Genomic DNA, 25,757 nt, shown 5'->3' with positions numbered 1-25,757 from the left:
AGCTTAATCAGCTGCTTATAAACGCCTACACTCTATATCTATACTATGTACACGACATGGCGGCAAGTCGATCACGCAGGAAGTTATTCGCAGTCAGTCACTGTTTTTGCTACTGCGAAGAAAGTTGATGAATATTGGTAGTGACTAGTGTGAAAGGATTTGTTGATTAAAAATTTGCCTTTGTTGATTGCTATGTCTCTGTGGCGAGTTCTACCACCCAAGCTCATTGAAACATCTAAGAATGTTTTCGTAAATACATCTAGTCTTTACTATCATCCAAAAGTAAGTAGAAAAAATGTAATATTTTAGTTTCTAACCTAAAAATATTATCTATTTGTAGCCGGTGTTAATGTCTCAATTAAAAATTAATTTTCTTTTGTAATTGACATATAGAATATGCTTTTGTTTTATCTAAATTTGATAACGCTAATTATTTAAGCACTGTTATCAAATATGATAACTGACTTTTAAAAACTAATATAAAATATTTCAACAGATTGTGTAAGATTTTTTTTAAATATATGCATATTCATATTTATATAAATGAGATCAGTTAATGAGCTTTTTTTAGCATGAAAGTCATCACTTTCTGATAAATGACACTTCGTTGTAAAAACCATAAACTTTGTTAAACTTTCTAAGACATTATGATTATTAGGCAATTTTATAAGTAAATAGGACTTTACTGTTATTACAAAAAATTTCAGGTTTTAGATCACTATGATAATCCTAGAAATGTAGGAAGCCTTGATAAAAATGACAAAAATGTAGGCACTGGTTTAGTTGGAGCCCCAGCATGTGGTGATGTTATGAAACTCCAAATCAAGGTTGATGGTGATGGTAAAATCATAGATGCTAAGTTCAAAACATTTGGATGTGGTTCAGCTATTGCATCCAGTTCACTTGCTACAGAATGGGTCAAGGGCAAAACTGTAATTATATTTCAGTAATTTACAATTCCTTAAATTGATTATTAAACTCTAATTATAAATGAAACAATGTTATCTTCAGTTCTAATAATTCAAATGGCATTCATTCTACAGGTAGATGAAGCTTTAAAACTCAAAAATACAGATATAGCTAGAGAATTGTGTCTTCCACCAGTCAAGCTGCATTGTTCAAGTAAATAAAAAAATTAAAATTTGTTAAAGTGTCTAATATGGTTACTAAGATATAAATTTTTTTTGTAGTGCTTGCAGAAGATGCTATCAAAGCAGCTTTATCAGATTACAGAATCAAACAACAAAATCCAGCTAAGAATGATAGCAAATCAGAATCAAATAAAGAATGAATCTTAAATCTTTGACTTTATTAAAAAGATTGTAGATTAATTTTTTTCTGATGTGTAAAGCTTTATATTTTATTTATACTTTAGTGTTGAATAAAATTAAAAATATAACAGTATGTTGAAATGTATATTTTGAATTAAATAAAACATATGTACTAGTTTGTAATTAAATATTTATAGTTTATTTAAAAAGTCCATTGCTTGATGTCACAACTGCATTTCAGTACAATTTATATGTACAAATATTTTTCACTAAATACAAAGAAAATTCAATAGGATCTTACTAACAACACAAGAAATTACACTATATTTTTTTGGACTTTAACTTCACAACAATTTATTGTTGGACATATTCAATATAAAACTTTTTCTAAAGCTGTAGAAATTCACTTAGAGGAACAAATATTCCTTAAATCAATCTTAATACCTCACAGTTTACACAATAATAATCATTATATATATTTGCTAAAAGGTTCACTTGAATATGACTCAGAAGGGCATGAAAAAAGCTACAGATGTGATTCATAACAATCAACAGTGACGAGAAGTTAACATTACTTCGCTGACCATTTATTGTACCTTCAGAGTATAGCTGCTTGATAAATTCGTTTTTCAAGCAAATACGAAAAAAAAACTGGCATTTTTATTTCATAACGCGCGTTGTTTTAATAATTATGGAATGTGATCGGCTAACTCACGTACAACACGTCACATTATCGGCATCTTATGTATAAATAAAAAACGTGCGAACGATTCTGATCCGTGTTCATGTGCACAGACAAATGACATTTACATTTAAAATATTTTGTCACGGCAAAGAAGCGTTCGCTCAATTCACATAATTCACATCTCGATTATTATACAATATAATTATAAACGTATGGTCCAACGACATAAACTAGCATTTGACCTCAAGCCTCGCTATAACAAATAGTTTACAGTAAAATCAATTAATATTGTTTAATCACAAGAAGCACTTATACAAGTACAAAGTTTTATAAAGACCCTTTTGCAATAAAAAAATTTGGGTCGAAATATGGTACGTCAATTGGAGTATTTTATATTTAACAGATGCTTCTGTATGATGCACCAGATTGATTGGAGGACTTCATTTGATTATAATTATTTTTACATCGAGGTAAGATTGGAGCGGAAATTTCGATTACTTCTTCCCCGCGAAGTTTGGTTTTCTTTGTTTTCTTTCTCGATTGCACAGTGCATGGTGGATCATACTAATATAACCTTACTTTTTTTTTTGATAAAAATGAATTTATTCTAATTTTAACGTTTGTCAATCAGATGATGCCTTTGTGCGTCTTCGATGATGGTTACGCGCTAGCGCATGAATAATTGTCACTAAGAAATAGCACACCATCAGGATTACAAACTTATCGAATAACCAGGAAATCGTTGTACTGTGCTCCTGCAGACAAACAACGATCACAACATAAGAGTAAGTAAATTAAAAAAAATTGTTCGCGAAAAAATTAATACATACAGCAGACGATTTATCGTGGAGTTTTCGTTTTTGTTCAACCAAATATGTCTTTAATGGTTCTTGTAATTTGGTACCTATCCATGGTATATAAGCCAAGAAACTAATTGCTTTATCTAATAATTCTTCGTTGAATGCTACTATCACAGCCAATTGCTGTATATGCATCTTAATAATGGCTTTTCCTAGAAGTGTGGCACCAAAGAACGTCCAAAATGGAATAAGGTAGTGACCACAAGTCAAGCCAGCGAGATCAAACAGCGGATTCGGAATCTAAAAGTAATACATTCAAGATTTTTCTTTTAGTGATTAAGACTGCATTTGTACATTATAAAATTATTTACTACTCACTGATGCACAAGCCATTATTCCTAAAAATCCTGCCTTCTGTACAAAATGCTTCATTGCCAATTTGGCACGCATAATAATTGGGACATTTTCTCCACTTTCAAGGGCTTCAAGAGCTTCTAATTCTTTGAGTTCATCTTGATCAAATTCTTGATCTCTACTACTTTGTCGACTAGTGCGTGCCGCTCTTGCCATGAAGTAGGGTGGTAATTCCCCAAGAGCAGTTCCAGCTCCCCACATTATGGCTTCAATGCGTACCTTACTCATTATATTAAATATGGTGACTGCCCATGTCTTATCTACAGTTGTTGGACAAATTATCTGATCAGGATATGGTGGTTCTGGAAAATTCAGAGCTCCACATTCATATGCTGCCATCGTTACAGCTGCTATGTGTGGACCCAAATACAGAACAAATGTATGCAATCCTGTTCCAAGACCAACACTTGAAAGTACTCCTAAGCCTATCCAGTATAAACACCATCTTACTTGAGCTTCCCAAGTTTTAAAAAGCTAAAACACCATTTCATAATACAGATTGTAAAATCAAATTGATAGGCAAGCAATATATTTTTTTTTAATTTTGAATATTCTCACTTCTTGTTGTGGTCCAGAAAGTCTAGCCAGAGCAAAGAATAACGTAAGTAAAGATACTATACAAAATACACTTCTCCTGTATTGAAAAGCTTTCCTTGCAAAACTAAGGCAGTCAATGAGTAACTCTCGAATAAAATAATTGAGAGTTACAATAGGATGTTGCCACAATGTCAAATGATCTGGATCAATATCACTGTTTGATCTTGGTGTTACTTGATCATCTTCATTATGAACTGATCTTAGCCGAGCACCATTTGTCGATGTTGATGGCACATCTTTTGTTCGACGTGTAGCACTTGTAGTCCCCAACATCGTGACTCCTAGTTTATTTGTCTAGAAATATAAATAATATGTAAATTTTTGTCAGAACATATACATAATATTAAAATAATAATTTGCAAATAAAATATAATGCTATGCAACCTAAAAAAGTGAGAGCTTAAGTTAAATATTTTAAATGTTTTTAATACAAATTTAGACTTTATGATGCTAATTGAGCTTTGAAATATTGGTTAACGTTACTTCATTCTCCAGGAAATTCATGTCTATTATAAGATAATTTCTGCCATTTGATTTCAATTCACTTTTATCCATTGTGTTTCTTTTATCAGAGTACAATTTTTAAATGAATGACGTAAAAGTCTCATTAACACTAAAAAATACATGGATATTCTCATCAAACAAGTTAACTTTACATATTCGTATCAAGAAGTTAACTTTACACAGCTGGCTCATAAAGACCTAATTCAGTTATCAGTGATATGAGCCAACATAAACACATGGGTCACTTGGGATCAAGTCTCTCTCCTCATTGTAATTCATTATCATATTATGAGTATCTTCTCGCATATACTGGTGTTGATATTTGACTGTGTGTGAGTCTGTGTAAAGTAGGGGATAGTGCTTCAATATAATACTGCTGTCAAGGATATTTGAAGATTTATTATTTGTGGAATATTTTTTCAAACAGATTTTATTAATATGAAAAAGTAATAGATCTTGGAATTGATTAACATTGATATAAGAAACTGAATTTATTATAAATTTAAAACTGATTGTACAGAATTCATACATGGTAACAGTGTGATATTTATAAAGTAGTAGGAAAAAAATTAATTTTGTATTTTCCTAGCTCATTAATTTTTATCTCCAGTACAATTGTATTCCCTGATAATGGCATAATGTTAATAGCTGATTAAGAAAAAATATTGCACAGTGTAAGTGTAGCTAAATTTCTAGATTCTTGATGTAAAAATGTACCATTCCACATATAAATATTAAAAGTATATGAAAAAATTATTAACTTTCTTGAAAAATTGACATTACATGATTATTGCAAGATTAATATTTCGGGGCTTATAAACAAAAAATTAAAATAAAACAATGCAATAGATATAAGAAGGAAACAAAATTGAAAATTAATAAAAATAACAGCATAAAAAGCTACAACAACTTTAGTGCACTTCTAAATACCATAGTGATTTTGTCACTTGCAGGATTATCTGATAAAGGTTGAACATGTCTCTTTAGAAATAAGCCAAGATCATTGTGAGTCATATCTTGATCAGGAGACAGTTTTTTGACACTTGTTAAGTCCTTGTTATGCACTTGTGTAGAATTTTTTTCACTGTTTTCTACAAGCCCAGTGTTATTTGAGCTGCTTGTAGCAATGGCCTTTCGCTTTACACGTTTCCTCACCATTGGTTTGATGAAATTAACTATAATCATGGTTATTTAATTTCTATTTCATAATAGAGTAAATAAATTTTACAAATTATTCTAGACTATTTAGTGAATTATCACAAGCTAATTTTATTCCATACAATTTGAATAATGCTCAAAAAATTTAATGATACATAAATAAATTAAGGGAAAGAGAATATATCAAGCCAATTTCTGTTCAACTTGGCACAAAGATTTTTATTGACAAGAAACTCATTTAAATGTTAACAAAAAGAGCCTAAAACTAACATAATTTATCTTGCCAAAACTTTAAAAGTAGTTTGATTACAAAGAACATTCTTACATAGGAGAATATTATATACTTCAGTTATATATATTTCCACCTTTGTATGCTTAAACACACATATGTAAACAGAGACAAAAATGTTTGTACAAGTGTACACTACAAATTTACAATAGAAAAAACCATTAAAATTTTAATAATACAAAAATATACTAGCAGTGCAAAGGAAAATTTTTAAAGAATTAATCTGAGGGAAAATTTTTTCTTATTTAAAACACTATAAATTATAAAATCAATAATCAACTGTGTAATTTTAATTTGAAAAGGTGTTCAAGAAAGCAGATAAATCAATGTGTTCAGGGACATTTAACAATTATTTTTAGAAAGAAGCTACTTATACTAGGCAGCAATGTTGATATTTCGAAAAAACAATAAACGCAGCCTACTGAAAAATCAATCTCAGAAAAAAAAACTTGAAAAAAGGTCTATGAAAAGAAACAGCTTCATAGCAACACAATGAAAGATCGTCATACATGATCCACGTAGCAGACCGATTAAAGGCTTTTTGCTTGTCATCAATTCATGCTCCCCAAGCGAAAAACTTACGATGTTTTGGTTTAATCAGCAAAATATAAAAAAGAAAAAGCACGGAGGTGCATCTATAATTAAATTTTTGTAGGTTACGTAAAGGAAGAACGATAGGAAAAAAAGAGAAATTGTAGATGGCATGTAGATTAGAATCACGTGAGTTGGGAGAGACAATATGTATACTTAACGCTTAGGAAACCATACAAAGCACGCGATTTTTCTATACTTCGAGTGTTGTGAGCCACGTAAGTGCTGTCTGTTTCATTTGAGGCCGATATACTCACACACGTCGCGTTCATTATTCGACAATAAAAACAGAACAGCCAAACTAGTGTCTACAAGTTGCTACTTACGTGTGCTTTCAATCGAATTGGCGTTCCTCTCTCCGCGACATCGTATGAGCACGACAATTAATTTAATATTGAACTGTCAACTCGACGCGTGCTGACTACTATTCGCATACATACAACGTGTCCACTTTGTCGCTCTCCGTGGAAAAAAAGAGATCACCACCACCCCACCGCCGCTGCCGACGACGTCGAGAGCATCCAACACAGAAACGCATCGCGTGAGCACCTCGACAGTGGCAGATTTTAGTCGGCTGATTTCCAGCAGTGCTGCCAGTCGAGCGCAATTTAAATTGTCTTGCAGGCTGCAGCGTTACCGCTTGAAAAATCTCCCTCGGTTCCCTAGAAATTCCATCAAATATTTGCTATTCAACCCGAGTTCCTAGTTCCATTGATATATTTTCAAATCGTGTCGTTTGCTCAATGAGTGCCTCAATCGTACCTACATGTTGGTTTCAACCGTTTTCGACTGCTGATGAGCTTTGCATCAATTTCATTATTTATTGATTAAGTAAACTAATTATGGTAATAAAAGTGATTGTATTAAACGAATTTACAATTGGGCTGTACGGCCGTGTTGTTCGTTAATTAGATAAGGTAGATAAGGTAAGTGCAACCTTTTCATGTATAGTAAATAAATAATAATCAAAAACTATTTACCATTCAAAAAGTAAATAACAAGTAATCAATAAATAATAAACTTTATGTTAAATACGGCTGAGTATAGCCTAATAGGTTGGCTGCACTGATCGAGCAGACAACACAGTTTGAAAATATAATCTTGAAACTAGGAACTCGGATTGAACCGGAATAATTTGGTGGAATAATTTTTAGGGACCCGAGGGGGATTTATCGAGCAGTATCGTTGGTGCCCTGTCGCCGACTTTCTTAACTCTTTCTAGTTACTTTCTGCACTGCGCCGCAATTAATTAACAAAACATATTATCAATAGACAGTACATAAATTTTTCTTGCATAGTTTTCTCACGTTTTTATAGTTCTTACTATTTCTCATGCTGGGTAATTTTTTAAAATCATATAAATAAAATGGTAACATAATGGTCGCATACGACGAAATTCAAAATCGACAGGCCATAAATTTCAGCTTGAAATAACACAGTTATTAAACGAACATCTTTATTTTCGATGAGCTGGAACTTTATGACTTTTCAGGCGAAAGGTCTGAAGATGCTATGTCAGTCTTTTTAGTTGCTTTGGCTGCATGTCTGCATTGTACACTACACCAGAAAAAGGAATTAGGAAAAAAAGATCTAAGTAAGAAAAAGGGAGAGAAAAGCGGCCTCTGATTTATCAACGCTACGAGAGGAAACGCCCTTCTTTCTCCTATGCAAGGGTATGCAGTAGCGATCAGCATCGAGCGGCGCATCGATACTGCATCACCATGTCAATATCAATCCAACTATTAACTACTTAATTTCTCGTTTAAAACTTGTTGTTTTTCTCTGCATTTTGCCTTTAGTTCTATTATATACATAAGTAATCGTCAGAGGTCCCTGAAAAGTGTTTCCTTCCTCCCCATAAATCCCGACTCTCCCGTTTTCAGTATTCTTGTATAAAATTTTTTGAAATTTATAGTGTACTCACCGTTAGAGATTTTCACTACAAAAAAAAATATTTTTTTGTTCTTGGCCCCTCCTCATTGTTAAAAAATTGCTCCTCCTGTTTTATCGTCGTGATTTTTCGCCCGTCCCCTTCCCATCCCATTTTAAATGTTCATTGTATTTGTTATTATTTCTAAAACAAAATAACGCGCCATACACATTAAAAGTATGAAATACTTATTTTGAGAGTAGAGATCAAGCGTTTAAGTTTTTCTGATACAATGCGTCCAATGTATGGTGTAGAATGTACACCAACTTACATTGTGATAGAGTATTACACATAAGTCGTGTAATATGGCATATGCTGAATAGAGTAGAAATTGAATTTCAAAATTTTGATATTGATTTGATTGAACATTTCGATAATACGCGCTATGTACAAATTCCAGAGGGTACAAATTCCAAAAAAGCATTTTTCTGATGGTAGAAATTAAAATGAAACTAGTGGTATTTTTTTCTTTTAATATATCAATCATTTTTCTGCCAGGAGTATGAGTTTTCCGAAATATTTTTTTTTTCGCTTTTTTTCAAAATTTGGAGGGGGGGGGGGGGGACAAATTCCAAAAAAGCAATTTTCGGGTGGTACAAATTAAGACGAAGCTAATGGTATATTTTTTTTTAAATCAATCATTTTTCTGTCAGGGTCGTCTCGATAATACATATAAATATATAGATGTTACAGCTGATTAATAACTTTTCTACGTAACGTAATTAAAATATTCCGTATGTTATATATACTTTATAGTGTTTAATTCAACTGAAACAATTTCGATCAACAATGAACATAGTAAAATCAATGTCTAGTAGTAGCGTATCATATTTAAAGATGGTACAAAAACTCAAACCGATACAAGGAACTATGGTAGTTGACATTCTTGTAAGCCATTTTATTGATTCTTAGCAAGTAATTAGCTGCAAAATAATTAATGTTTTGGCGTTGATTAAACTGTTCAAAATAACAAAATAAGAGATTCAGTTTCAAAATTATCTATAATCAGTTTACGACCACCGGTCGTGACATATATGCACGTGTATCAGGCATGCGCGCGCAGCTCAATTGACAATTAGAACGCGGGAAAAATGTCTGAATGTTAGATCATATATAATTTTGGTACTATCTTTTTACACTAATTTACAACAAATATAATATATCTAAAGTTTCTATCATTAATTCTGTTCAATTCGCGTTGAATTTTATGCACAGTGATCATGAAGTTGCAGTGAGGTCTAGTAGATACATAATTATTAGAATTTAGGTTAAGTTCATCTGTTTTTTTGTAAATATAGTTTTTAAAAGACTTTCTATGAATGTGAAGCCAATTTTGGTGCTAATTATCAGTGGAAACGATTGTTAATTACTTTGATAATGGAGCGTGATACTAATCAAACGACTTTCGACGTCAATGTGCATTTTGTCGTGCTTGATAAGTATGAAACTGAAAAAAACTGCAATGATGATATGTGGGAAGCTTATAATGTGAGAACTGTTTTGAAATTGTTTTGAAAAAATGAGTTCATAGTAAGTACTTTCATTTTTTACCTTAAATTGCAGAAATGTCCTGACTTAGATATTTTGCCTGAATGGATATCAGAAGATCATTGTTTGCAAATGAAACCCAACAGAAAGGATGTTTTCATTTTGGAAGAATTTGATGGAAAAGCATTTGACTATTTGCTAGGATTTCACTGCATGTAAATTTTTTTTTATCCATCAGCTTAATACAAATTTAAGTATATTATCTTTTTTGTAATCAACATTTACCTTGAAGGATTATTGGACCTCGTTGTTTACTATCATGTTTTTTGACTGGAGAACCTATTCCTGATGGTTCAAGTCCAGTATTTAATACTGCGATGAGAGATGTTATTGTGAGTGCTTCAGGATTTTCTGGAGCTAAAAAAGTCTGTTACATTATTTATCATTAATGATACTATTTCACTAAATGTATATATAGATACATTCAAATTGAAATATCAATTATACTTTTAGAATGAAATACAAAAGAAAGTTGAGTATATGGGTGGACAGTTCACTAAACAATTGAGAAGTAGTGTAACTCACTTAATCACAGATACTGTAATTTCTGCTAAATATGAGGTATTCTAACATTTTTTACTATTCAATCTTTAAATATAATGACCAGTAATGAGACATTTTTCAATATATATTTTTTTAGAGAGCAGTTGAATTAAATATTAAAATAGTCACTATTGACTGGATAAAATCTGTATGGGACACTAATTTACATGAAATTATACCAGCGACTGATTCAATTTTCGATAAATACAGGTGTCCAGTATTCTATAATTTAGTTGTAACTTCTACAAGCCTTAACAAAAGGCAAAAGGAGGATGTAAAAAGATTAATTACTAAGCATGGTGGTGTAAGTATATTAATCACAATAATTTATTCGATTATATGTTAAAAGTGTTTTTATATTCTTTATTTTAACAGGAATTCATGGGCATATTAGATGGAACAAAAGTTAAAATTGTTATTACTGTAGAAACAAATAGTTTAAGTGAAAAATTGAAGTATGCTATGCAAAATGATATTCCCTGTTTGAAACTTGAATGGGTTCATGATAGCATTGCAACTGGCTATTCTTTGCCCTTTATCAAATATGTAATTAAATCAACTCAAGCATGTTCTACTCCAGAGAAATGTTCAGGTACTAATTATTTTAAATTGTATATTCTTATTACAGAGTATTTTTACTTTATTAAAAATTTAAATTTTTTTGATATATTCATAGATCTGGAGCCTTTTGATCTTACTTCTATCAGTGTAATACCTGGTGAACATAAAAATGCATTTGTTGATGAAACAATGGCATCTGCAACTACTATGAGTTCTACTATGATGAGTTCAACTTTAAACGTTCCTGTAGTTACAAGAACTTCTTATATTACAGTTGTTGAAAGATTAAATGCAGCAGAAGCTAAGAAGGCTGGTCCCTTTTTAGATGGTTGCAATGTTAGTCATATCTTTTAATTAACTATTTACTGTGAATCGTTAATTAATGGTGCATTAATTTACAGATCTACTTGACAGGATTTTCATCAAATTATAGAGATAAACTAAACAGGATATTGAATGTTGGTAGCGCCACCCGACTCGACGAAATATCAGATGCCTTAACTCATGTGATAATTGGAGATCCCATGAAAGCTGAACAAGATCTACGAACTATTAAATCAAAAGGTTTATAGTAAGTATTTAAAATTTTCTTTTCATGAATAGTTTTTGAATGGATTATGAAAACTAGTTTTTTAATTTTATAGTCCTTTTTTGTTGAAAGTTGAATGGTTAGAAGAATGTATAAAAATTCAAGCACCAGCAACTGAGGAAAACTTTATTTTTGATGGAATTGTTAGTCGTCAAAAGTCAATTCCTGAACCCCCATCACCGTTAAGTAAAAAAGTGAGTCAAGTAATATAGTTATCATTCACAAATATAAAAACACCTGTTGATTACTAGACTGTTTTCACATACTATGTCATTCAACATCATTTCAATGGTATAAACTTTTAGAATTTACAACTTTTACAACGACCAAAGATTCCAACTGTTCCATTGTTTGACGAGCCTAAGCCTGAAAAACCCGTTTCAGATGAACACTGCAAAATTGTTGAACAGTATCTTCAAAAGAGTACTTCAAGTTTGTATTCCTTTCCATATCTACACGCTCCTATAAACTAAAACGCGCAGCTGAAATCGAAAATATCTTATTAATTGATACTTTTGCAGAACCAGACAATACGTTACGTGAAATATTGAAGCTTCCAAGCACTGACAATTTGAAAAGCACAATCAATGCGTCAAAAGAACAAACGTTTGCAGAACGTTGGAACGAGTCTGTAAGAAGACAAATTGAAAACACTTCTAACATGGATCGAGATGACAGCGCGATACCAATCAGTCAAGAATCTTTTGTTAGTCAAAAAATATTTCAAGGTAATAATGCAATTTTAATTATTTAATAATCATTTATATTGAAAGTATTATTTTCGTTATATTGGAATGATGTATTAATATGTTCAAAGGTTTAACTTTCGTCCTTAGTGGTTTCAAAGGCGATGAATATACACAAGTATTAACTCAAATTCGCGGATTGGGTGGGAAAATAGTTGGTGATAATTATTCTGGTATACCCGATTATGGTGTAGTACCTATGTTTGGTGCCGAATTCAAACACACAGTCACGGAGATTGTCACGGATATATTCATCGTAAAAATCCATTATTACTGATCTAATCTATCAACAACACTTTATTTGTTTTCTATTAACGCTCTTAATAATCGTTATTTTTAGGAAGATTGTATCGATAACGAAAAAGTAGTTAGAGTTGCGTATTATCACAGGCCTATTCAAATTCCAAACAATACAAAACCTTTGGAAAATTGCGTTATTGGTATGAGTACATATTCTGGAGCCGAGAGGACCTACTTATCTCAACTGTCCGAAGCGCTTGGAGCAAGGTATTTTTAAATATTTTAATCTGCAAATATAGTCAATCAATATTAAATTTTATAATTCAGGTATCAGGATACTTTTGCTCGTAAAACCAATCCTCAGAAAAAGACATACAGCAGCACGCACTTAATCTGCCCAAAGCCACAAGGCGACAAGTATAGTGCGGCAGTCAAGTGGAGATTACCCGCTGTTAATGCGGAATGGTTACTTAGATGCGCCTCGGATATGAAACTTGTTGACGAAACTCCGTATCTCATTGGTGAAACTATGGGTAATTAATACTGTAATACTAGAATAAATACGAGACATCTAACTATTTTTGAAATGATATTTTTTATAGCGCCTGAACGATCTAATACTACAACAAAAGGTAACGAGACAAGCACTATGAAACCACCAACAGATCCTACTGCAAAACATCCAGTATTCATTGTAAGTAATTAATTTGAAAATTAATTTTGATATATAAAATTATTTATAAAAAGATTATTTTCATTTTTCAGAACGCTGAAGAGTTTGGAGAAGGATCCAGTGAAACGCCCGTCATTAACAAGAGAATCAAAAGTCTTATTAATGGGAAAGTGCCGAAGTCACCATTCCATATATCTACTCCTGACACTCCGTATGGACAAGTGTTTAAAGATAATCCTTCGCCAGCTACCCGAAAAGGATGGGTCAAATGGATAGATCATTTTCCTGAAATACCAGTTGAAGAGCCACCACCCAAGCGAAGAAAAAGCACTGTAACTATTTATTTATATGTAAGATTTTATATGTGATACGATATATGATTTATTAATTTTATCTTTGTTATAGCCTTTTTCGGAGGTGAAGAAGAAAGCCTGGGATTGGGTTACAGGGCGATCAAATGAAGATGTAAGTTAGCAAATATTTAAAAAATTTAAATTCAAAGTTAATTTTACTAATTTCTTTCATATAGCAGGATGAGGATAATGGTAGAGATGAGACATACGACCAAGACATAAATAGCGCAGGCACAGAACCAGTAGCTACGCACATAATGACAAATAGGAGACTTTCATTTTCGGATGATGGTAGTCCAAAAAAACCAGACCCTGAAATAAATAAGTAATCGTATTTAATTTATTACTTTTTAAAAATATTTTTAAATCTTATAACACGAAAATAATCTTTTAGAAAAATGGCTCAATTAGGGGAACTACTTCAAAAAGCTTCGAGTACTCCTGAAGCGAGACAATCATTGAGTGCTGAACATACAAATCCATACCACCTAGAATCTAATCAACCTTCGGGAAGATGTAAGTTATCTTATTCCTAAAATTACGAATTAGATCTTCAACATTTCTTTATATTTTTTTTAATTATTTTGCAGGTCTAATTAAGGACTCTCAACCTGATTCCGTAGGCTGGGAAGATCCTGTAAGAAGGGTTCCTCCTCCTCAAAGACAGGTAAATCGAAAATGGATTTTGCAAAATTTATTGGACTCTAGTTATTTATAATTTCGAGTAATGCTTTTTAATAATGTAAAAATTTTTATAGTCTACTATTACTGAAGAGCCTGAAGCTACCGATTTAACCAACGATGACGATGAAAACGAATCTGACGTGGAAGAATTCAAAAAACCAAAATTCATGTTTTCCGGCATAAAAGTGCGTATTGTAAATTAATGTTTATATACGAAATAAATAATATGTGTTTGATTAAAATTATATTTTAATATCTTTAGGATAAGGGTATTGCTGAAAAATTTATAAAAGAACATGGTGGAGAGGTTTCTACAGAGTCATCTTTCGATCCAACAGCAACGCACTTACTTTGCTTAAAGCCTGCTAGAAATGAGAAGATTCTTAGTAGTATAGCAGCAGGCAAATGGGTTCTTCATTATCATTATATAGAAGCTTGTATCGAGGAAAATAAGTTCATAAACGTAAGTGACTGAGATTATATTTTCAACATGAGACTTTTAAATAAATGGTGTTTTGTTTATAGGAAGAAGAGTATGAGTTAGGTAACCCTAAAAGTCAAGGCATAATACCAGATCCAAGCAGTGAAAATGAAAAAGTCATAATGGCTGCTGCACATAGATGGAGGCTTAAGCTTCTAAAGGATCCAGGAGGCGCTTTTCAAGGCATGATTGCTCTACTAATCACCCAAAAAGAAAAGAAAGAACAATTTGTAAGATTAATTAATGCTGGTGGTGGAAAAGTAATGGAAACGAAGTAACCTATTTATTTTTATATCATCAGCCATTTTATCTTATAATTTATATCGAATGCAAAATAATAATATTAATTACAGACCGCCGTACGATAATAGTCCGAAAAGTGGAAAAATCTCACACTGTTTTATTCAATTGAAGGGTATTGATCAACAAGTGGATTGGGCAATGATGGCAAGTAAAGGAATCATGTGTTATCCACCTCAGTATCTGAATGATCATCTGATGACGGAAAGCCCACTGAATCCTCGCGATTGCGTATTACCAGAATTTAAAAAGTATTTATCTCTCATGCCAAAATAAGTCGATTTATATACCTCCATTTTTTACGTTCTTTATTGAACTCTATGAGAAGTATTGTAAAATATAGATTGTGCGTTTGAGCTTACTTATTGCAACGTAAAAAAGAATTATTGTCGTGTTGTGGAAAATGTGAGCGTGACAGTAATAATTTACACAGAATTTTTCTCAAGTTATTAAAAAAAATAACATTACTGAAAGATAATTATTAATTACCGGTGATTAGAGACCTAAAATTCAAATGAATTCCACACGAAGGAGCACCGAATAATTTTCGGATATCCATTTCACTTTTGTACTTCGGATCCTATTTAACCCCATTTAATCCAATAACCCATGAGATTTCTTATGCTCGAAGAGTCGTGATCAGTTCAACCATACTTATCAATATATCTGTGCGTTTAACTACATAAAAAATATGATTTTGACAATCTATACTTTTTAATTAGCTTCTCGAAGAAATATATTCTTTACCAATACAAATTCATGGACCGTCTCCAAAAGACATAAAAGTAAATGGTTTGATCAATTTTTTTTCTTTTCTTCATTAAACGTGTCTGGATCGTATGCCGTAGAATCGGATGATGTCGAGGATCACAGTGCGACTCCAATAAATTTGCGAATACTGTGGTACTTCTCTCAATAGCAGCGTTGGTATCCGAAATTCGAGTGAAATGAAATCGCGTCCAATAACTTCTCAGTTATCTCCGACGATTTGAAGAATATTCGCTCATCTTGTAATCTTTGACAGCAACTCTATTGAAAAGTGGAGCTATCGGGTGAAGCCACAGCTTTTTATTGATCGCATGTTATAAGCAAATATCCGATGTCTGAAAGATGTTCGTAGATGAACTGTTGCTTGTTGAGTTTTTGGCGCAGCTCTTCGTGTACTTTGTCTTGAATGTTCGGATGCTTTTCGAGCTCGCAGTAACGTGCGCATCTAGATCGACCACGAAGAATTCGTGCGATTGTGCCAGCAAGAGGTCATCGTCGAATGCTGCGAATGTGCGGCTTTTTAACGTTTTGTATCCCCTATTATATGTATACAACTTTTTATAGCATTCTTGGGTTTGTTGCTCGCTTTGAAGCTCTGCCAGCATGTCTGTGATATTCCCTCTCTTTACTCCAGGTTTTTCTCGATCATTCATCAGTTTCTACAAAATCTGCCGAAAGTAGTAGTCATACGGTTAGAGCGCTTCAGGAGATACGAAATTGTAATTTTTGGAAAGATAAAAGTTGATGAATAGCTTTGCTAAATGACTAAAGTCGTTAGCGAGTATTTCTCGACCTAAAAATATAAAGTTGCTGCTTCTCACTTGTTACTTTTGCAATAAATTCGAGTGTTGAAAAAAGAGTTGTAGGTTTGAGTTTCCGGGCTTCTCGATAGTACCTTAAAAAGCGAACGAGCAATCTTATCGTTTGATCAGAGCCAAACGTGAATTGAATATTTGATCCGCACATACACTTATCAAAGTGGAATAGGTTCGTGGAAAAAAACGTCTACTTAATATTGAATGACAGGTCTGACAACTTATTACGTAAGTGTGGCAAGTGCAACGTTTAGCTTACTCAGGGGTTCGTCGACCGAATTATCTCGCAGAGAGCTAGAAACTCTTCTCGATTCAATCGTGATATCCTCGCCATTCGCCATTTTGCCTTTCAGATGCTCTTTCATATTTCCAGCACTTTCCAGCATCAATTCGAACAATTATTTTTTCGTTTTCCGGGCATAAAGGGATAGAGGCAGGTGCGAAGGTTGGCTGTAAGATGTCTTACGGGTAACGCGTGGGCGGCTTTAACGAATATTTGCTTCATAATCTCGTGGTCGCGAAGCAGGAGAAATGGCTTTTGCCGAACGTGAAATCCGACCGCTGGTTTGTCATCTCAAATGCGATATAAGTCGCTCGCAATTCGTTGTGGAGAGGTTCGCATGGCTAAAAAACCAGTGGGCTAGTGGCGAGTAAACGTCTTGACCGAAACAGTAGCTTTGTTTATACTTGGCGCTCGCGTAGAATATGACTGCTCGAGTTGGCGAGAAACATACTGATGAAATACTTGAATGAAAACTGATTCACCGAATGTTAAATTTATAATGTTCACGTCGTCTTGTACAACTTCTTACGCGTAAGCTATTGACGCCGTATCCGAGAACGGTGTCAATAAAAAATGTCAATTGACTTTTTTTTTTCAAATATCAATTACAACGACTATTTGTACTGCTGGCTCTTAAATGAAAAGTCAATGATAGATATAGCATTAGCACGACTCGTTCCAGCGCAGTGCATTAATCGGCTGCGAGACGAAGTTGTGTCTTTAATGATTCTCATATGTTATTCATGCATTGTCATGAAGCGAATCGGTGTCAGCAAATAATATTGTTATCAGAATACTTTTTAAGCTACATACTCACGCAACTTTTCCTAGTTTGGTAGACATAAAAAAATGTATTGTTATTCATAATTTTATGCACAAATTAATTACTATTTCATGCTTACACTATAAACTTTCTCTCTAGATATCATGCAATTGTGTCATTAACATGTATATGTAAAACTAAGTCCTATTCTAGTATTACACCTTCAAACTATACCAGGATAAATTGTAAGTCTTGATAATGTACACGGTATCAATTGATATGCAGAAGTACATTAGTGCGATTTTATCTATCAAGCGTGGTTTAAAAGTTACTCTTTAAACAGTTTCTAAAACATAAAATGTAATTTATGCAGCTTTCGAAATGGATATCTTTGATACATCAATCCTAATTGGAGGGTTGCGTGGAAACAACGGTATAATTTGCACGGGGCCTCGACGTATCCCTTTAATCGACGGCTCAAAATTTACTACACTATAGGTTTTGATTATGTCGGACGAACTCGAAGCCACCGTATTTGTGAAGAACTAAATTGTACTGTCTGAAGTGAAGAGGATCGGCGAATATCCTCTTGGTATTCTCGTTGGAAGCAGCCATGAACCAAGCGGGCAGAGTCTCGTAACCGGCAGCCGACGCCAAATGGTTGTAGTAGAGGAAAATCTCTTTGTTGACGAGATGAGCATCCCTGTTGCGTTTGCCAGCTGGGAGCGCCGCGGATTTGAGCATCGCCTTGCGACTGGGCAACTTCAGCTTGCCCCTCAGCACAGCGATAAAGTAAGCCGACTGAAACGTTCGCATCGGGCAGTGGAGGCAACTGCACGCACGACACCCAGCAATGGTTAACGGATTCAGTCTTACCTGAGCGTGAGATTCTAGAATAGCGAGACGTGGGTACGGCACGTTCAAGATGGCCATGGTCGGGCGCGCAACGTTGATCAGATGCTTGTACACGTACCGGATCTGTTTGCCGACCACTTTAATGCCGCTGCTCTCGTCCAGGAACGGAAAGTCGAAAAGGAAGCCCGTGGCGTAAACCAACACGTCGACTTTCAGTCTCCTACCACCGTTCAATATCAACTTGTCACCGTCGGCGCCCATCGCTGCCGGCACTTGCTCGATGTTCCACAGTAACTTCGTCTTCAGTCTAAGACATCGCCGTTTATCAATATATTTGTTGACAAACGAAGACGAACGTATTGAAAGCTCGCCTACTTACCTGTCGTGTCGGTGACTGAGGTAGATCTTCTTGGCGTATCGGCTGACTTGAGTGGCAATCTCTTGGCCGGAGTAGCTGGCACCCAGCACCAGAACAGTTTCATTGGCAAAGTCCTGGGGTCTGCGGTACAGGTGACTGTGCAACGTCCTCCCGGCGAAGCTCTCGATGCCGCGGATTTTCGGAATGCTTCCCTTAACGAAATGCCTGAAGGAGGGATTTCTTCGAGATTTTCATTTGCGATCAATGGACTCATCGGTACTCACCCTGTGGCGAGCATGACAGCGTCACAAGTTACTTCGTTCAGCTGTTTAGTATTCAAGTCGCGAGCCTTGATGAGCCACTTGAGTTTTGGCAGAGGAAGTATTTTTTCCACGTTAGTGTTGAACTGAAAAGTAACGGCAGAGTTATTATTTAGCAAAAAAAACATTGGGCGAGCTGGTGCTCATACCTGAATGTACGGGCGAAGCTCGTAATATTCGGTGTAGTTTCTCAGGTACTGCAACATGTCGCTGTGTTTGACGAAGCTGACGTTCTCACCCCCGAAGCTCGGGTAGTCTGGAAAGGCCAGAAGCTCTTTCGGTACGTTCACCCTGCAGATGTAGCCAATGTATCAATGCCCTAAATTACCGTAAAAGTGTTTGGTCACGGGACTGGAATTGGAGCCTGCATACCTGAGATACTTGTAAGCGCTGCTGTGCACGGGCAGGCCGTGCTCGTCGACCGTCGTGCTGTCCGTGTATATCCACATGCCGCCGACGTCCGAATTTTTCTCGAACGCCACGCACTCGAACTCGTGCGAATACTCGGCTAGGAATTTAATGGCGGTTAGACCGGCTGGGCCCGTGCCCACCACGCACACTCTTCGTCTGGCTGAACCTTCGCCGGGGGCGGCGATCACGAGAACGGCCAGCATCAACGACTTCCACCTGTAAATGCGCAATCGGTCATGCTATCGACTATTCCAAAGGCTACGAGCAAAATTCACGTAAACTCACATGTTTTCAGTAATGTTGGGCGGCAGCGTCTCAACTTTGATCTGCCGCTGCAAGAGCTTACGCGGTCGCGATTGCTCGCGCTGACTGCGCGACACAATGAATTTAAAGTCGATTTATTCTAGGACTCGACGTAGGGCCGAAACACGCGAGTAGCTCCTAATCACCGAATGAACTTGAACTGGCGACCAAAGACGCTCCTCGATGCTTCGCAAGCGATTCGTCTAGATCGTCGTAAAAGTCGCGTCAGCTCGTACAATGGCAATGGTTACGATCGTTTGGAAAAAGTTTTATGCACGACGAAGCAAAGTGTCGCAGGTGATGAATGGCCGGACAATGAGCCCATTTTTCCTTGTACGCGCGCGTTACAGGCAGGGAATGCGCCGCGCGGCAGCGTGCTGTTCGCCTGGATTATTCGTGGGCTCTGACAAATCGAGGAACGAGACGAAAGCTCGCAGACCCGGACTGCTCCAGAGCTCCGCGGTTTGAACTCCAGTGCGGGGCGGCGACGCGTTCGTAGCTGAGCCTCATCGTGACCGGGCTCGTCTCCAGATCCACCACGAAAAAGATGGCCGACCGACGAGCGAGTCTACGCGCCACGCCAGCCCTTGCCGAACTCGTCGCTGCGCTTCCCGTTCTTCAGCCGCAGCAGCAGCAGCAGCAGCAGGTCGACGATGTCGCCACGCTTCGCGCTCGACCTCTCGACAAAGATAAAGATTTCCATAAAGATGTCCCTGCTCGAGAAGGGACGCCGCCGAATCAGGTGTGCTGCTTTGAGCGCGCGCCGGTCGCACGGCAACGACGGCTTGGGCCGGACTCACTACGCGCGTAGAACTTCGGCTCGGGCTCGTCGCACGAGTTGGTCCTGATGCCAGAACTCAGCGAGGATGTGGCGCCGATGGAGAATTTTATACAGACCCTTCTCGTCTCTACGCTGCTCTCACCCTTGCTCGGCACTCTGCCCGCGAGATGAAGCCGAGCGAGAGGTTCAGCCTCGGGAACTTCTATCGCGGACTGTCGATGGAAAACAGATCGGTGCTGCCGACCACGAAATACCTCTCCGGGAACGCGTGGAAGTCTGACGAGGACGGGGTTAATGGTCTCGCTGGCCCCCATCAGCAGGAACGGCTTCTGCAGGATGTAGGCCCCAACCACTGCCTCGCGCTCGCAGCTACGGTGCAGCTCGACCAGGACGTACTCGTATGGTGGCAAAGGCATGGTGGAAATGGCCGAAAAGCCAATGAGCCGGTGTCGCGCTGACGCCGCGACGCGACCAGTAGGTTTGCTTGTACTTGGCCCGCAGGTATAACCGATTAGGATGAGTAGTATCTCGCTTGCCAGGCTCGCCAGTCCAAAGTTCGGAGATATCGCGAATGCTTGAAGAAAACAAAGTAGCGATCGACCTTTCAGCGCAACGGCACCAACGGAGCATAGCCTTATCATCGATCAAAGGAACATCGATGAATAAATAAGTTGACAGATGCAGAATAGGTTCTTGAATTCAAATGTGCAGCCGTTTTTTTTATTATATGTGCGTTGGATAGGTTCAATTTGTTGGGCTCATTTGAACGATTACGCTTCTAAGATGATCCCGTTTCGTTATTGACTTGGTTGAATTATAACTTTGCAAGTAATTGTACAAATCATTTTGATGCTTTTTTTCAATTTTTCTTGTTGAACGCATGTCAACTTCGGTGATATAAGACTCTATCGATTTCCAAATCGTTTTTGCAGCTCGAAAAAACTTCACGTTCTTACGTTTGTTGCATACTCATACTTTGAGAACAAGCCTCGTTCATTTAGGAGCTTTTATTGCAGTGCATAAGTCAAATGTAAAAATTCACAGTTTGGTCAGATTTTCACTTGTTCTGAAAATATTGACAAGTAACAAATCTTTGTTTCGTCGCACACTCAAATCCATACACTTGACTTCTCGGTTAAAAATATCGAAAATTAATAATCAAAAAAAAAAACATGTATGATTACTGCCAGGAATCACTTCGAGTCTGCTGATAAAATTCATCAATAAAAATGACATTCCATCTTTATCGCTTACCGTCAATCTTCAGATGGAATGTTACAATCGCTTTGCAATTGAACCATACGCGTTACTACAACAGGTACTTAAACGATGCGTCATACTAAGGAAAAACATTTCAGTGCATTAGCATAGTTAGCCAAGCTGGAAGTATTCTCTGAGTGCCGTGGAGAAAAAGCTAATTAATACTTAGTCTCACGCAACATGCGAGTTTTATTCAATTTTGTCTTTTTTACATTCTGTCAAGGCAACTCGCAGCATTCTTTAGTATTTGAATTCGCTATAACTGAATTCCACGTTAAGTGCAAACGCGAGGGCAAGATTTTTACCTCGTTTCTTAATCGAGATATATGATCTGTTTATATTGTCATCAAGATTTGTTTCGTGAAATGCAAAAAACAGTTTAATTGATTAAGTTCATTCTTTTTATTACAACGGTGTTATATACAACTTAATTGTATACAAATAATTTGCTAAGTCATGGTTGCTTACTTATGATTCGCTAAACGAGTCTTATTCTACAAATAATTCTAAGAGCAATAACATTTAGTATATGTAGTTATGAAGTGACAAATGTGAATTTGCAGAACAACACTAAGTTTTTAAGCATACATGTTTGACGAGGTAAATTCTAAGCAATGTCTTTTCGATCAATCGATTTCACCAGACTTTTGTCAATCAATGCTACTCGATGTCGTTTAATCGAGTCTTACATCGTGTCGAACAAATTCTAATCTGCCGTCCTCGTGAAGGACTAAATGGTACTGTCCGAAGTAAAGAGGATCGGTGAATATCATCTCGTCGGAAGCAGCCATGAACCAAGCGGGCAGAGTTTCGTAACCGGCAGCCGACGTCAAGTGTTTGTAGTAAGTAAAAATCTCCGTATTTATTGCGTTTGCCACCTGAATGTGCCGCGGTTATGAGCATCGTCTTGCAACTTAGTGTGGAAAATCATACACAAATCCCGTGGCCTAAATCAAGACGTCGGGTTTCGCCCTTCTGCCGTCCCTCAAAATTAACTCGTTGCCGTCGGCGCAGGTCCTCGAGAACGGCCAGTATCAACAATTTCTACCTGTAAATATGATGGATTTATTAAATTCATACAGTAAACGGTTCGAAAAAACACGCAGCTTCAAAAAAAGATGTAGATCAGTATCATTAACATGATATGCCAGTATTTGTTAGTACTTGAATATTTAATACTTTTTACTTTACATAGACAGCGAAATCCTTGTAGACTCATCTGCATAGGCTAATCCAATGTTGTTTTATGCTTGTGTCTTTGCTTCATTCTATGTCTGTCAAATTTAGCTTCATTCGTTCTAAGAAAATAAAGAGTTAGGGTGACGGAAAATAATGATATCTTTTGTAAATATTGCAATCTAAATTTAGTCAATTCAATAAATACTAAAGTGAGATCAATATAATTATCTGAAGTAGAAGAAAGATTGTGAAAAATCATGATCAAATAAAAGTATAATTTTATAACATTACAAAACTAAACAAAATAATAGTTCTAGGAATATTTGAATTTAGTATTTAGACCAAATTGCATAATCTTTTTTGATTGTTTGCATATTTAAACTATGCATTTTATTTGAGTTGCCGTAAAATATTTGAATTTTCAGACACAAATCACCAATCAATCAATGTGTAATCCACCAAATAAGTGTATAAATTTGAATATTGAGAAAAAATAGATTTGATCGAGTAATGATATATGGACGATTTGATATAATCCTTAAAATAGTCAGGTACGTAAATTTTAATATTAAGGAAAATTAGATTCGATTGAGTAATAGCTAATTGAACAATGTTTAATCCATCAAATAGTCACGTGTAGGAATTTTTAATATGAAGGAAAAGTAGATTCGATTGTTGAGTGATTAATTTTTAAGAATACACTTGAAATGTAAATAAGGAAATATTAAAAATGGCTTATAACGATTTCTGCTGGAGTTATTATCAGAGTCAGTATACTAATTATCATCAAACAATTTAATTTTATCGAGTTACAATTTAACATACGTGCAGGCGAAAAGAGTAAGTTAATCAACAATTCAAATCTTCGTGACGATGTAAATATTAAAATTTTTTTTGTCAATGACATTTGATGTTGTAGGTAATGTACTTATATCATTGTTTCGTAGAAAATTCCTCTCTTAATGAGTGAATGACCCGATAAGTGAAGCCATTTTATTCGTGAGCTAATTGGCTGTATGTTGTGGAGTGACTTGCTGTTATGTCATATACGTTATGACATCGTGTGATACATGTATAATGTACGTGTATAGGGTACACAGTACCTTAATTAATGGCTAGCCCTTAGATATTTTACTTAATCGACATATTATCGATTAAGTAATTGAATTAAAAATAAGTATAACAAAATAATATAATAAAGTAATCATATATTGCTCTACTTCAATTATATTTATTCTCTGCCGATATTAGAATGTACTGAATAACTTTGTTATAACGTTTAGCTTTGAATAAACGTTAGCAGGGAAGATGAATATAAATTGATAGATTATATGTCATATAAATTACTGTGAATAATAAGTGATTATGCCTCACTCGCTGTATTAATTTATTCATCAAATTAAAAAAAAATAAATTAATAAACGTAAACAACACTTGACAATTGTCACGGCTGAACAGTTGAAATGTAATAGCTGTGTTGATTGTTGAAAGCGGAATTTCGGAAAATTATTTTGAGAAAATAACGGCAACGAATTAACCAAATTACAATATTATCGTGAAAAGAATACGCTTGTTGATATGGAATTATCGCACAAACAGTTGGAGATCATGAATAATAAATATGTTAGAAAAGAAAGAATATTAAATGAAGCGCAGCTGACATTTCCATTGATTAAGAAAAATAAAACGGAAATTAAATTAAATTTGAAATGGTTATGAAATCTGAATATCAACGTAGACGAATAATTACTTACAAATTAATATTTACGGATGTTGAGCAGTTCAGCTCGTGTACATTTAAAAATTTGTCAAATTCCTTTTAACCACTACACGTGTTTATTGAAAAATATAACGTCGATAGATTATTTTACCGACAGTTTCCGCATCTGTAGACGGAAATTACACAGCGAACAAATATACGATTATTAATTATACCAATAAGTAAAATAGTATATTTTCATGAAAACTTGAACTATTTGAACTCAATTGAAAATGTTGTTCAATAGGGATATGTCCGAATGATACAACTGAGCGTCGACGGGTGTTTTCGTAAGGACCGATCGCGGTTGACTCTCGCGCGTGAGATCGGCTGGCGCAAGCGGGCAGATGAGCCGCTCGGAGTTGTACCATTCGAGTTGTGCGAATCCAAGAAGCGGATTTCACCCACAAAAGGCTTCTTTTGTAGCGCAGCGAATGAAAAATAATTATATGTGCGATAGCGCTCAAAGCGCGACAGACGGACGCGCCAAATTTCAATTCGCGCAGCATTGACGTCAAAGTAAAGAAATGAGAAATGTGTTAGCGGGTAATTTGCAAAGGAGTGCGGTGCGCGCGAACATTTATATTCGTACAACACTTGCGATTAGGATTTAATTAAATACTTTTGTTCTCAGTGAGTTCAACTAATTGATTGAATCAATCGGCGCACTTGCGTCGTGCGAGATTCGCGCTCGAGCGAAGCGAGGCTGAAATTGACTTTCCAGCACTAGTTAGGTAACGCACTATCAGTCCTAATAATTATAAATAAAAATAACGATCGCTCAAATACGGGTCGTCGATGAACTTACCACTATGCGCAAAATCATATTTATACGATGACGCAATGGCTTTATTCTTTTACCGTCACCTACTTTGTATTGTAAATTGGCAAAATCTCGTGCTATGGGACGAACACTTGTTGCGGTTTATTGTGCGTTCATTGCAA

The 25,757-nt window shown here is 35.6% G+C and overlaps 4 protein-coding genes across 7 annotated transcripts; 2 read left to right on the top strand and 2 right to left on the bottom strand.

Annotated features, from left to right (window-relative positions):
- Positions 1 to 57: 57 nt before the first annotated feature.
- Positions 58 to 1,459, top strand: LOC131664535 (iron-sulfur cluster assembly scaffold protein IscU). The gene is made up of 4 exons (XM_058935720.1): positions 58 to 282; positions 708 to 932; positions 1,044 to 1,122; positions 1,191 to 1,459. The coding sequence occupies exons 1-4, from the start codon at positions 193 to 195 to the stop codon at positions 1,289 to 1,291; spliced, it is 495 nt and encodes a 164-aa protein (XP_058791703.1). The 5' UTR covers positions 58 to 192; the 3' UTR covers positions 1,292 to 1,459.
- Positions 1,448 to 6,884, bottom strand: LOC131664533 (vacuole membrane protein 1). Of its 2 annotated transcripts, XM_058935716.1 has the most exons (6): positions 6,636 to 6,884; positions 5,202 to 5,446; positions 3,729 to 4,061; positions 3,135 to 3,644; positions 2,787 to 3,056; positions 1,448 to 2,711 (listed from the first exon to the last, which is right to left on the bottom strand). In XM_058935716.1, exons 2-6 carry the CDS (start codon positions 5,427 to 5,429, stop codon positions 2,580 to 2,582), a joined length of 1,473 nt encoding a protein of 490 aa, XP_058791699.1. In that variant the 5' UTR covers positions 5,430 to 5,446; positions 6,636 to 6,884; the 3' UTR covers positions 1,448 to 2,579. The 2 variants fall into 2 exon arrangements, with proteins under 2 accessions (XP_058791699.1, XP_058791700.1); XM_058935717.1 differs by lacking the exon at positions 5,202 to 5,446 and having other exon boundaries at positions 6,636 to 6,882.
- Positions 6,885 to 9,334: 2,450 nt separating this feature from the next.
- Positions 9,335 to 15,982, top strand: LOC131664468 (DNA topoisomerase 2-binding protein 1). 3 transcript variants are annotated; one of them, XM_058935590.1, is made up of 25 exons: positions 9,335 to 9,361; positions 9,455 to 9,727; positions 9,803 to 9,942; positions 10,020 to 10,152; positions 10,241 to 10,348; positions 10,428 to 10,634; positions 10,706 to 10,922; positions 11,007 to 11,227; positions 11,293 to 11,462; positions 11,536 to 11,674; positions 11,786 to 11,912; positions 12,002 to 12,208; positions 12,298 to 12,482; positions 12,567 to 12,733; positions 12,794 to 12,999; positions 13,069 to 13,160; positions 13,232 to 13,471; positions 13,545 to 13,604; positions 13,669 to 13,817; positions 13,887 to 14,008; positions 14,083 to 14,159; positions 14,251 to 14,361; positions 14,439 to 14,639; positions 14,702 to 14,931; positions 15,011 to 15,982. In XM_058935590.1, exons 2-25 carry the CDS (start codon positions 9,617 to 9,619, stop codon positions 15,231 to 15,233), a joined length of 3,843 nt encoding a protein of 1,280 aa, XP_058791573.1. In that variant the 5' UTR covers positions 9,335 to 9,361; positions 9,455 to 9,616; the 3' UTR covers positions 15,234 to 15,982. The 3 variants fall into 3 exon arrangements, with proteins under 3 accessions (XP_058791573.1, XP_058791574.1, XP_058791572.1); XM_058935591.1 differs by lacking the exon at positions 9,335 to 9,361 and having other exon boundaries at positions 9,374 to 9,727; positions 14,702 to 14,917; positions 15,011 to 15,160; XM_058935589.1 differs by lacking the exon at positions 9,335 to 9,361 and having other exon boundaries at positions 9,375 to 9,727.
- Positions 15,983 to 17,520: 1,538 nt separating this feature from the next.
- On the bottom strand, positions 17,521 to 20,016 carry LOC131664515 (flavin-containing monooxygenase 5-like). The gene is made up of 7 exons (XM_058935684.1): positions 19,816 to 20,016; positions 19,492 to 19,746; positions 19,269 to 19,410; positions 19,084 to 19,205; positions 18,821 to 19,024; positions 18,463 to 18,748; positions 17,521 to 18,387 (listed from the first exon to the last, which is right to left on the bottom strand). Coding segments are annotated over exons 1-7 (1,320 nt in total). The 5' UTR covers positions 19,818 to 20,016; the 3' UTR covers positions 17,521 to 18,078.
- Between the last annotated feature and the right edge of the window lie 5,741 nt (positions 20,017 to 25,757).

This window comes from Phymastichus coffea, unplaced genomic scaffold (genome assembly GCF_024137745.1).
Source record: "Phymastichus coffea isolate CEN01 unplaced genomic scaffold, Cenicafe_Pcof_1.1 PCOF00044, whole genome shotgun sequence".
NCBI classification, from domain to species: domain Eukaryota; kingdom Metazoa; phylum Arthropoda; class Insecta; order Hymenoptera; family Eulophidae; genus Phymastichus; species Phymastichus coffea.
This window is presented reverse-complemented; position numbering and strand designations above follow the sequence as displayed.

Coding starts and splice junctions, on each gene's coding strand:
- LOC131664535 (XM_058935720.1), top strand. CDS start 193: ATGTCTCTGTGGCGAGTTCTACCACCCAAGCTCATTGAAACATCTAAG. Junction 283..707: donor GTCTTTACTATCATCCAAAA/GTAAGTAGAAAA, acceptor AAAAAATTTCAG/GTTTTAGATCACTATGATAA. Junction 933..1,043: donor AATGGGTCAAGGGCAAAACT/GTAATTATATTT, acceptor TTCATTCTACAG/GTAGATGAAGCTTTAAAACT.
- LOC131664533 (XM_058935716.1), bottom strand. CDS start 5,429: ATGGTGAGGAAACGTGTAAAGCGAAAGGCCATTGCTACAAGCAGCTCA. Junction 3,645..3,728: donor TTTCTGGACCACAACAAGAA/GTGAGAATATTC, acceptor ATGGTGTTTTAG/CTTTTTAAAACTTGGGAAGC. Junction 3,057..3,134: donor GAATAATGGCTTGTGCATCA/GTGAGTAGTAAA, acceptor TATTACTTTTAG/ATTCCGAATCCGCTGTTTGA.
- LOC131664468 (XM_058935590.1), top strand. CDS start 9,617: ATGGAGCGTGATACTAATCAAACGACTTTCGACGTCAATGTGCATTTT. Junction 11,228..11,292: donor CCTTTTTAGATGGTTGCAAT/GTTAGTCATATC, acceptor ATTAATTTACAG/ATCTACTTGACAGGATTTTC. Junction 14,160..14,250: donor TTCCTCCTCCTCAAAGACAG/GTAAATCGAAAA, acceptor AAATTTTTATAG/TCTACTATTACTGAAGAGCC.
- LOC131664515 (XM_058935684.1), bottom strand. Junction 19,411..19,491: donor AGCGCTTACAAGTATCTCAG/GTATGCAGGCTC, acceptor CTACATCTGCAG/GGTGAACGTACCGAAAGAGC. Junction 19,025..19,083: donor GCTGTCATGCTCGCCACAGG/GTGAGTACCGAT, acceptor TCCCTCCTTCAG/GCATTTCGTTAAGGGAAGCA.